The 13,061-nt window shown below is 42.2% G+C and overlaps 1 protein-coding gene across 7 annotated transcripts in view; it reads left to right on the top strand.

Moving 5' to 3' along the window:
• The window catches only part of CEP78 (centrosomal protein 78), a 189,691-nt gene that overhangs the window by 116,340 nt on the left and 60,290 nt on the right, over positions 1-13,061 (top strand). For all 7 annotated transcript variants that reach the window (XM_069762988.1, XM_069762979.1, XM_069762970.1 and 4 more), the window contains 2 exons: positions 8,523-8,669; positions 10,010-10,087. In XM_069762988.1, the coding sequence (XP_069619089.1) occupies positions 8,523-8,669; positions 10,010-10,087 (225 nt within the window). The remainder of the gene's footprint in view (positions 1-8,522; positions 8,670-10,009; positions 10,088-13,061) is intronic.

The raw sequence follows: 13,061 nt of genomic DNA, 5'->3' as shown, positions 1-13,061 counted from the left end.
TAGTCCAGACATTGACAAGGTTCGAAAAAAAAAGATTTTTATTTGAAATAATAATTTTCTCCTTCAAACTTTGCTTTCATCAAAGAATGCTCCCTTTGCAGCAATTACAGCATTGCAGACCTTTGGCATTCTAGCAGTTAATTTGCTGAGGTAATCTGGAGAAATGTCACCCTATGCTTCCAGAATCCCCTCCCACAAGTTTGGCTTGATGGGCATTTTTTGCGTACCATATGGTCAAGCTGCTCGCACAAAAGCTCAGTGGGGTTGAGATCTGGTGACTGCTCTGGCCACTCCATTACAGATAGAATACCAACTGCCTGCTTCTTCCCTAAATAGTTTTTGCATAATTTGGAGGTGTGCGTTGGGTCATTGTCTTGTTGTAAGATGAAATTGGCTCCAATGAAGCGCTGTCCACAGGGTATGTCATGGCGTTGCAAAATCAAGTGATAGCCTTTCTTATTCAATATCCCTTTTACCTTGTACAAATCTCCCACTTTACCAGCACCAAAGCAACCCCAGACCATCACATTACCTCCACCATGCTTGACAGATGGTGTCAGATACTCTTCCAGCATCTTTTCAGTTGTTCTGCGTCTCACAAATGTTCTTCTCTGTGATCCAAACACCTCAAACTTGGATTCGTCTGTCCATAACACTTTTTTCCAATCTTCCTCTGTCCAATGTCTGTGTTCTTTTGCCCATATTAATCTTTTCCTTTTATTAGCCAGTCTCAGATATGGCTTTTTCTTTGCCACTCTGCCCTGAAGGCCAGCATCCCAGAGTCGCCTCTTCACTGTAGACGTTGACACTGGCGTTTTGCGTGTACTATTTAATGAAGCTGCCAGTTGAGGACCTGTGATGTGTTGATTTGTCAAACTACAGACTCTAATGTATTTGTCTTGTTGATCAGTTGTGCAGCGAGGCCTCCCACTTCTCTTTCTACTCTGGTTAGAGCCTGTTTGTGCTCTCCTCTGAAGGGATTTCCGTTGTAGGAAATCTTCAGTTTCTTGGCAATTTCTCGCATGGAATAGCCTTCATTTCTAAGAACAAGAATAGACTGTCGAGTTTCACATGAAAGTTCTTTTTTTCTGGTCATTTTGAGAGTTTAATGGAACCAACAAATGTAATGCTCCAGATTCTCAACCAGCTCAAAGGAAGGTCAGGTTTATAGTTTCTCTAATCAGCCAAACTGTTTTCAGCTGGGCGAACATACTTGCACAAGGGTTTTCAATGGTATTCTAACCAACCATTAGCCTTCTTACACAGCAAGCACAAAGTACCATAAGAACACTGGAGTGATGGTTGTTGGAAATGAGCCTCTATACACGCATGAAGATATTGCATTACAAACCAGACGTTTCAGGTAGAATAGTCATTTACCACGTTAACAATGTACAGAGTGTATTTCTGAATCATTTAATGTTAGCTTCATTGGAAAAAAAACTGTGCTTTTCTTTCAAAAATAAGGAAATTTGTAAGTGACCCTAAACTTTGGAACAGTAGTACAGTGTGTGTGTATATATGTGTGTATAATATATATTCATACATACACACACGCGCGCGCGCACACACACACACACCATATATATGTGTATACATATATGTGTGTATAGAAAAAGATGGTATGTGTATATATATGTATTCATCTATATATATATATATATATATATATATGTGTGTGTGTATATATATATATATATATATATATATATATATATATCTCTAATATGTAAAGCTGAATATGTGTGTGTGTGTGTATGTGTGTATGTCCGGGATTGGCATCTGCACCGTCGCAGCTACAGCCACAAAATTTTGCACAGTCACACATCTGGACCCCGAGAGCGTCATAGGCTATATTGTGAGGCAAAATTTTAACCCCGCGCGTTCCAATTCACCAAACAATTTTGCCCCTATCTACATAATGGGGAAAAAGTGAAATGAAAAGTGTTGGAGGCGTCGCAGCTACAGCTACAACATTTTGCACAGTCACACGTCTGGACCCCGAGAGCGTCATATGCTATGTTGTGAGGCGACATTTTAACCCCGCGCTTTCCAATAAACCAAACAATTTTGCCCCTATCTACATAATGGGGAAAAGTGAAAGGAAAAGTGTTGGAGGCAAATTGACAGCTGTCAGATGTGAACAAGGGGGACTTAAAGAATGAGAGCGATGGCGCCAAAGAGTATATACCGTACAGTTGCTAAGGTGGGGCCCCGACAAGGATACTCACCACACACGGGGATATGAACACACACAAAAGGCGCCTCACACTACCACGTGCTTGAACACATATTACCCTCAGCACACATTTCACCACACATACACCACACATACACATAAAACTCGCCACGCGCAAAACTCGCCATGCGCAAAACTTGCTGCACACAACTTGCTACACTAACCTGTCACATGCAACTCGACACACAAAAAGTTGCTACATGCATGTTGCCACACAAAACTCATCTCACAAAAGTCGCTACATGCATGTCGCCACACGCAACTCAACACACACAACTTGACAAACGAAACTCGCCCTAAAACACACACAAGTCTGGTATTATCCTTCAAAAATAAAAATCTGATTAATAAGCAGACAAACTACAAGAGCAACAAATGTACCATATAGGAAATACGGCAGCTGTCAGTCACATGACCTGTCTATTATGTGTATGTGTGAGCTAATATATACTGCCAGGGGGAGGGCTTCCTGTTGGCTGGGGATTTATCAGGCTGCAAATTTAGCTTACAAATACTGAGGTAAAAATACTGAGCAAATAATGTGTGAACGAGGTCTAATACAGGAGATCACACAGGTATATACTATATACAGGGGAGATGACACACAGATATATACTATATACAGGAGAGATGACACACAGGTATATACTATATAGAGGAGGAGATGACATACAGGTACATACTATATACAGGAGGAGATGACATACAGGTATATACTATATACAGGAGGAGATGACACACAGGTATATACTATATTCAGGAGCAGATTACCTACAGGTATATACTATATACAGGAGGAGATGACACACAGATATATACTATATACAGGGGAGATGACACACAGGTATATACTATATACAGGAGGAGATGACATACAGGTATATACTATATATAGAAGGAGATGACATACAGGTATATACTATATATAGGAGGAGATGACATACAGGTATATACTATATACAGGGGAGATGACACACAGCAGGTATATACTATATACAGGGGAGATGACATACAGGTATATACTATATACAGGAGATGACATACAGGTGTATACTATATACAGTATAAGGGAGATGACAAACATGTATATACTGAGGTGAAAATGAGAGGTGTGAGGTGAAAATGAAAAGGTGTGAGTGCAAAATGAGAGGAGTGAGTGAAAATAGTGGAGTGATCGGAAAATGACAGATGTGAGGTCGAAAAGACAAGTGTTAGGGGGGTATGAGAGGAGTGAGGGAGAAAATGAGAGGTGTGAGGGAGAAAATGAGAGATGTGAGGGGGAAAATTAAAGATGTGATTGGGAAAATGAGAAGCGTGATGGGAAAATAAGAGAAGTGAGGTGCTATAACTAACCAGATATTTACTATGCCCAGGCAACGCCGGGCTCTTCAGCTAGATGCAAAAACTAGGCTCTTGCAAAACTCGCCACAAGTGCAAAATTCTCCTCATGAAAAACTCGCCACACGCAAAACTTGCACACGCGGAAAAATTGCCACATTGCACAAAAGTTGCAACACATGCAAAAGTTGCCTCACACAAAACTTGCACATACTCAAAAGGCACCACACATAATACTCGCAACGCGCAAAACTCGCCATGCGCAAAACTTGCTGCACACAACTTGCTACACTAACCTGTCACATGCAACTCGACACACAAAAAGTTGCTACACGCATGTTGCCACACAAAACTCATCTCACAAAAGTCGCTACATGCATGTCGCCACACGCAACTCAACACACACAACTTGACAAACGAAACTCGCCCTAAAACACACACAAGTCTGGTACTATCCTTCAAAAATAAAAATCTGATTAATAAGCAGACAAACTACAACAAATGTACCATATAGGAAATACGGCAGCTGTCAGTCACATGACCTGTCTATTATGTGTATGTGTGGGCTAATATATACTGCCAGGGGGAGGGCTTCCTGTTGGCTGGGGATTTATCAGGCTGCCAATTTAGCTTACAAATACTGAGGTAAAAATACTGAGCAAATAACGTGTGAACGAGGAGATGACACACAGGTATATACTATATACAGGGGAGATGACACACAGATATATACTATATACAGGAGAGATGACACACAGGTATATACTATATAGATGAGGAGATGACATATAGGTACATATATATATACAGGAGGAGATGACATACAGGTATATACTATATACAGGAGGAGATGACATACAGGTATATGCTATATATAGAAGATGACATGCAGGTATATACTATATGCAGGAGAAGATGACACACAGATATATACTATATACAGGGGAGATGACACACAGGTACATACTATATACAGGAGGAGATGACATACAGGTATATGCTATATATAGAAGATGACATGCAGGTATATACTATATACAGGAGGAGATGACACACAGATATATACTATATACAGGGGAAATGACACACAGGTATATAATATATACAGGAGGAGATGACATACAGGTATATGCTATATATAGAAGATGAAACAAAAAAAAGGGTAACTTGGAACCCTAGAGAAAACTAAGCACCTGAACAACAAGGATCCCTAAAAAATAACTTTTATTAAACAATAATTAAAAAATCTCTAATCATGCCGTAGATAATAATGATAAATACAGTAAACAAAATTGTGTACCTATTAGGTCCTAGGGCGTCCCTACACTGGATCCTACCTGTCAGTGGAGGTTGGCACCCTAATTTTCTGCGGTAGGCGCCCCCACTCCGCGTCGACTCGACCCTCACAGCTCCCTAGAATACCCTAAATAAGGAACCCTAGAAAGAACTAACAATATCCCTATGGGAAAAATACCTGCCTAACAGTGGGGGTAGGCACCCTAATGTGAAACGGTAGGCGCCCCCACTCCTCGTCGACTGACCCTAGAAACCCTACAAAATCCCTAAATAAGGATAGTAATAAAGTAGTGTACCAAAATACTCCCAAACAACCCAAAAGAAATAGAAAAAACACAAAAAACAAAGTCTCAAAAAATATATAACACTAAAAACAGAAGAGATACACCCAAATAATCAAAATATGGGGCGTCCCTATAGTGAAGCATAGATATGTCCTCACTAAAAATATATATACAAGTGTAGATGCAATAATCTCAGTATGGGTGGATGAGATATAGCAATGTCATTACATCTTGTCCATATCACAAAGTACAAAGAAAAGCGCTCCTGTAATATGATGAAGCGGTGCTCAGAGCATGTATATTAAATGAAAAGCATGCTCCTTACTGCATCATGTTGTGCACTAAAGAAAAACCTCCGAACATAGCAATCATAGATAAATACAGCGTCGTCTCAATGGACTAATAAGCAGAAAACTGGAGAAAAAATGACATTTCGAAGTTTATAGCAATCACCATATATTATGCTTAAGCTGTTTAAAGTGCTAAGTGCTATACCAGGTTATCTAAAGTGCATGCAGCAGTAAAATCACAGGCTGAACCCACGAGCCTGGGGCCCTCAGAGAGGTAATGTGCTTTTTGTATAAAAGGACACAATCATCCCTATACTCAAAAAAAGAAATGTCATAACATCAATACTCATCTGCAGGCTTGTGGGAACCTTTAAGCACCGCTCGGACGCCAATCACATCAAGCGCTAGATAGCCGTCTCCCCAAAACAATGCCCGACGCGTTTCCCCCCCATTTGTATACAGTGGGGGTTCTTCAGGGGTATACAAAAACTGCTAGATGGCTGTACACAAAATAGGAGCTGTGGACTCACCATACATCTCTCTATAAATAGTAATGCGGAGACACGTGGAGCACGCCGGCACCAGAGCCGTCCCCAGAGATGACGTCATAAGTAATGACCATATGAGTGAATGGAACGCATAATGCGTGTCACCCACAATACTGCATCCATACGTGCGTAGTGTCCGATCCTGAGGTGGCACAAAATAGGGGCGGTCCTCCAATGTCACATGATACCGAGCATCATAAGGAAGCCGTGTACCAGAAATACAGATAGAAAATAACGTACCATCACGGCCGGCGCGTGCGCAGAGCATAGTGGCATCACAATAGATGATACTGCCACCTAGTGACCAGCGCTGGTACGGTCCGTGGAACGCAAAATGCGTACCACACCAGAGCTGGCGCTTGCGCATAAGAAAAGGACCAGTAGCCAGCCCATGTTAATGTGAACCTACAATACGCAGGCACACTGGAGGCGGGCATAAGAAATTTATATGCCACAAAGATAAAGGGCACTTCAAATTAAAGTAAGCACCATAAATATGCAGACCGAATGCCACAACACTGTCGGAAGTACCAACCTAAGTACATATATAATAGATATACGGGTGCACAAAAAAACTCTATACAAAATAAATAAAATAAGAAATACAGACCTATTAAATATTCCTAAATACCTCACATATACAAACAACAAGCCTCCCAAACAAAAATATAAAATAAATAAGTATCCACAGCAAAAAAACGGACAACAAAATTAAACATGAAAAAGAGAAATAACACAGTCCTATGTCAAAAAAATAAGACAAGAAATTAAATACTGTATAAATATACTTGACCATGGTTCAAAATTATACAAGACCTGATAGGTGGCTAAATAAAGCTAGTGAAGGTCAGCTGTTCATTGAGACCTGAGGGATTCGTGGATCTCAATATGTAGATCCATCTGGTTTCACGCTGTATAATCCTTTTATCCCAATCACCACGTCTAACAGAAGGGGGAATAACCTCAATAACACTAAATCTTAAGGAGCCAGGGTCACCATTATGCACCTGGGTCACATGCCTACCGCAGAAAATTAGGGTGCCAACCTCCACTGACAGGTAGGATCCAGTGTAGGGACGCCCTAGGACCTAATAGGTACACAATTTTGTTTACTGTATTTATCATTATTATCTACGGCATGATTAGAGATTTTTTAATTATTGTTTAATAAAAGTTATTTTTTAGGGATCCTTGTTGTTCATGTGCTTAGTTATATATAGAAGATGACATGCAGGTATATACTATATACAGGAGGAGATGACACACAGATATATACTATATATAGGGGAGATGACACACAGCAGGTATATACTATATACAGGGGAGATGACATACAGGTATATACTATATACAGGAGATGACATACAGGTGTATACTATATATAAGGGAGATGACAAACATGTATATACTGAGGTGATGAGGTGAAAATGAGAGGCGTGAGGTGAAAATGAAAAGGTGTGAGTGCAAAATGAGAGGAGTGAGGAAAAATAGTGGAGTGATCAGAAAATGACAGATGTGAGGTTGAAATGACAAGTGTTAGGGGGGAATGAGAGGAGTGAGGGAGAAAATGAGATGTGAGGGGGAAAATGAAAGATGTGATTGGGAAAATGAGAGGCGTGATGGGAAAATAAGAGAAGTGAGGTGCTATAACTAACCACAGATATTTACTATGCCCAGGCAACGCCGGGCTCTTCAGCTAGTATGCAAATAAAATGTTAAAAAAACAGACAATGTGATTTTCTGGATTTTTTTTTTCTCAGTTTGTCTCCCATCGTTGAGGTCCACCTATGATGTAAATTACAGACGCCTCTCATCTTTTTAAGTGGTGGAACTTGCACTATTGCTGACTGACTAAATACTTTTTTGCCCCACTGTATGTATATATATATATATATATATATATATATATATATATATATATATATATACACATACACACACATATATATATATATATATAGATGAATACATATACATACACATACCATCTTTTTCTATACACACATATATGTATACACATATATATGGTGTGTGTGTGTATGTATGAATGTGTATATATATATATATATATATATATATATATATATATTATACACACATATATACACACACTGTACTACTGTTCCAAAGTTTAGGGTCACTTACAAATTTCCTTATTTTTGAAAGAAAAGCACAGTTTTTTTTCCAATGAAGCGAACATTAAATGATTCAGAAATACTCTGTACATTGTTAATGTGGTAAATGACTATTCTACCTGAAACGTCTGGTTTGTAATGCAATATCTTCATGCGTGTATAGAGGCTCATTTCCAACAACCATCACTCCAGTGTTCTTATGGTACTTTGTGTTTGCTGTGTAAGAAGGCTAATGGTTGGTTAGAATACCATTGAAAACCCTTGTGCAAGTATGTTCGCCCAGCTGAAAACAGTTTGGCATATATATATGTATCTTTTTCTGCATCGCTGTATTTGAAATATGTGTATGTATCTAAGTACATTGTGTAACAGCTGTCACCTTTTGTCATTAGAGCGGTACTCCAATAAAGGTCTCTGTGCAGAGTGAAAGCACCTCGGACAGTGATGATTCGGAGATTTCAGCAGAAGTCCTTATTCAAGAACCTGCCATGTGTGAAATGATGGGTAAAAGCAGCATGAAAAACTACAAGCGCCTGCAGGTAGCATCCAGAATAGTGTCACTGCTTTTGCAGTACTTTACTGTTCTTGTTTAGAAAGTAGAAATGAGTACCTGTGACTCATAGCCACCAATCCAGTTCCAGCTGTCAAGCTTTTAAAGTAAGTTTAAATGAGGGAAGTCTCCTTACTGTGACCTGAACCAATTGTTTCTCTCTATTTAAATCTGGAGATGACCACACCACAATCAGGTTTTAATGTACCGGCTAAAATACCATTTTACCATTTTTTTTTTCTTTAAGAGCATTTAAATGACATGTGCCAGGGTAGAGTGTCCTTTTTGTCCTGCGTTTATTCCTTTTTTTGTGTGTAAAGATTATAGTAGTCAAGTAATCTGTTCTACGCTGAGGCATGCAAGTAAAGAAATTTAGATCAGAGTGGATATGTTTTTTTGTTTTGTTCTATTGGGTCGTCCAGTTCAAATCAATAAGTCTGCAGTCACTCTGTGTGACTGCAGACTTATAAATCCCCCTAGAGTACACCGGTTTGTGAGTCAGGACTGGAGGGTACATATGTGTTATACATATTCCCGGCCAGAGCCTGTCCAGTGGGCGCAACCTCGCTCCATACTTGTGTGGAGCGAGGCCACGACTTCTGGTTGACCACACCCAGTGGATGTCTGAGTCACTAGTCAGCCCGGCCTCGTTCAATACAAGTAGATTTGGACCGACCAACCTCTTTAAATAAGAACCTAAGGGTGATGTATACTACTAAATGACAATAGAATGGCATATGATAGATGATGTACCTACAGGCAATGGAACTGATTCATCAAGACGCACTAGTGCCACACCAGTTTTGAGTTGGTGTTCAGTACACTTTCCTGAATTCATTAAGAGACACATGACTCTTCGTAAATTCAGTGCCTCTGATAAGTGGCATGCTCTGCGCAAGAAATGCTGCTCCAGTCAGTCGAAGAAAGCAAAGAAAAAAATGAAGATAATACAAAATAACATGGTGGACATCGGGTCTATGCGTTTAGAGCCTTACAAGGGTCTTAGTCTTGACCAAAACATGCGCAACTCTACAGTGCACAAACATATGCGCAACTGTACAGTGCACAAACATTTTGCTATTTTTCAAAGTTTTTACTCCACTTTTGTGATGTAAACATGACCCCCAAAGTGTGAATGAACCTTAATTTTTGTTATGACTTTATCTGGCTTGCAACTGTACGGTGTCAAGTAAGGTCAAACGCATAAAGTAAATTGTCTTCCAAGTTCTCAAGCCCTTGACTGTAGGAAATACATCACCAATATGCTTGCAATTTAATGACTGCTTTCAGTGTAACCACTGTCTAAACTGTTAAGTCTGTTGTTGACAGGTTGCATTGCAGGAATGCCAAGTGAGGTTGGAGGAGGAAAGAAAAACAAGATTAAGAGCTGATGACCGAATAATGGAGGTAATCAAGAAATGTATTTAGTCCAGTTATAACGTTAATGTCCTTAAACAGAAGCTGTTACATGGATACAATGAGACTAATGCATGTGGTTTCACATTGTCCATCTCCTGTCTATATTTGTTATATTTAATAAATGAATGAAGTAGTGGGAAGGCGGAAAACATGCAGATTTGATACTCAAATTTTTTTAATTTTTTTTAAACAAAGGTCAGGAATACCCAGCTGTCTATATTACTTTGCTAATTTGAGAGTAATCTGTGTGCCATACTCTGTCCTCACAGACCTTGTGCTAGACATGACACTATATTGTCTGCAGTGTTCCTTTTATTAGACTGCTTTTATTCTGTAAGATGAACTACTTTTTACTGATGGAAATTTTATTTAAAGGGGTTGGCCGCTTTAGCATCAGTTTAGTGAACGTTTTGAGTGCACTTATATACAGTTTTGCTCAAAAGTTTACAGTATTAAGAAATGGGGTATGTTAACTTTTGATCAGGGTCATTTGGATGTTTTGGGTTGTCTTAATGATTTAAAAAGAGAAAACACAGTAGTTTGACAATAAATGTCTTCACCCAATCACTAACAATGAGTGGAGAAAAAGTTTTGGTATTATCATTCATATTCTCTGAAAAATGGTCTAGAAAGCAAAAATTCTGCCGAGGAATGTAAACTTTTGAGCACAACTGTATAATGATTATACTTTCCTCCTTCCTATGTGAAGAGCTGCCTGCTTCATTACAGACTGCATGGCAATCCTGTTCTCAAAGCAGAAGTTGAGGGAGGACATGTAATTAGCCCAGACCCTGGGAAAAGGAAATGAAAAGCTGCCATTCATTTGGAGGAGGCTAGTTGACAGATCTGATAACTGTTCCATCTATCAGCTGCCATTTTGAGAGCAGGAAATTGTGCAGTGTGTGAAAGGCTGCATTACAAAGTGGTCCTTCAAGAAGGAGGAAAGTTGGTAATATTTAGTACTAGCTATTGAACCCGTTCTACGCCCGGGTGGCGAGCATTTATATTGGTATATGGTCTCCATCCTGGTATGTGCTGCTCCATCCTGCGCCCCCATCCTGTCATGTGCTGCTCCCATCCTGCGCCCCCGTTCTGTCATGTGCTGCTCCCATCCTGCGCCTCCATTCTGTCATTTGCTGCTCCCATCCTGTCATTTGCTGCTCCCAGCCTGCACCCGTTCTGTCATTTGCCGCTCCCATTTTGCGTCCCCGTTCTGTCATTTGCTGCTGCCATCCTGCGCCCGTTCTGTCATGTGCTGCTGCCATCCTGCGCCCGTTCTGTCATGTGCTGCTGCCATCCTGCGCCCGTTCTGTCATGTGCTGCTGCCATCCTGCGCCGTTCTGTCATGTGCTGCTGCCATCCTGCGCCCGTTCTGTCATGTTCTGCTGCCATCCTGCGCCCGTTCTGTCATGTGCTGCTGCCATCCTGCGCCCGTTCTGTCATGTGCTGCTCCCATCCTGCGCCCGTTCTGTCATGTGCTGCTGCCATCCTGCGCCCGTTCTGTCATGTGCTGCTGCCATCCTGCGCCCGTTCTGTCATGTGCTGCTGCCATCCTTCGCCCGTTCTGTCATGTGCTGCTGCCATCCTTCGCCCGTTCTGTCATGTGCTGCGGCCATCCTGCGCCCGTTCTGTCATGTGCTGCTGCCATCCTGCGCCCGTTCTGTCATGTGTTGCGGCCATCCTGCGCCCGTTCTGTCATGTGCTGCTGCCATCCTGCGCCCGTTCTGTCATGTGCTGCGGCCATCCTGCGCCCGTTCTGACATGTGCTGCTGCCATCCTGCGCCCGTTCTGTCATGTGCTGCTGCCATCCTGCGCCCGTTCTGTCATGTGCTGCTGCCATCCTGCGCCCGTTCTGTCATGTGCTGCTGCCATCCTGCGCCCGTTCTGTCATGTGCTGCTGCCATCCTGCGCCCGTTCTGTCATGTGCTGCTGCCATCCTGCGCCTGTTCTGTCATGTGCTGCTGCCATCCTGCGCCCGTTCTGTCATGTGCTGCGGCCATCCTGCGCCCGTTCTGTCATGTGCTGCGGCCATCCTGCGCCCGTTCTGTCATGTGCTGCGGCCATCCTGCGCCCGTTCTGTCATGTGCTGCTCCCATCCTGCGCCACCATTGTATTATATGCCCCCCGCTCCAGTGTGTATGCCCCCGAATGCTGCTGCCATATATAAAAAAAAAAAAAATACCATACTCACCTATCGTCCGGCTCCACTGCAGGTATGTCTTCAAGAAAATGGCGCCGGAAAGCGGGGACTGCGCAGGCGCCAATTCCGGCAGCAGGAATCGGCGCCTGCGCAGTCCGCGCTTTCCGGCGCCATTTTCTTGAAGACACACCTGCAGTGGAGCCGGAGTGTGTCTTCAAGAAAATGGCGCCGGAAAGCGCGGACTGCGCAGGCGCCGATTCCGGCAGCAGGAATCGGCGCCTGCGCAGTCCGCGCCCTCCGGAGCCGGGAGCAGAGGAGTCGGGAGACGGAGCCGCAAGCAGCGCTGGAACCGGGAAAGGTGAGTATACTTACCCTCCCTCCTGGCGGTCCCTGACTCTCCGGTGGAGATCGCGGTATGCGTTCAGTGCTTACGCATACCGCGATCTCCCGGGAGCGTCGCTCTGTGAGGCCCAGACTGCGCCGGCGCTTGCGCAGTCTATAGAGGCTTCGGACAGAGTGACGCTCCCAGCGTTATATTATAGATGTACCACAAAATTGTCCCCAATGCATTTGTAGATTTTTTAGCCCCTTAACAATCTGTGAAGTATATTTTCATCACAGGTTGTATATTGAACAGGCTTATGATCTGTTCCCACTCCATATCAAGCAAGTGTTGGCTGTGTTTCCATGTTAAGGTCCTTTAAAGGGAATCTGTCACTTTTTTCGCATATAAGCATATAAGCTGCGGCCACCGCCATTAGGGGCTTATCTACAGCATTCTGTAATGCTGTAGATAAGCCCCCGATGTAACGTGAAAGATAA

The sequence above is a fragment of the Ranitomeya imitator genome, chromosome 1, assembly GCF_032444005.1.
Source record: "Ranitomeya imitator isolate aRanImi1 chromosome 1, aRanImi1.pri, whole genome shotgun sequence".
In the NCBI taxonomy this organism is placed as follows: domain Eukaryota; kingdom Metazoa; phylum Chordata; class Amphibia; order Anura; family Dendrobatidae; genus Ranitomeya; species Ranitomeya imitator.
The sequence above is the reverse complement of the archived record's forward strand: the minus strand, read 5'-3'. Positions and strand labels throughout refer to the sequence as shown.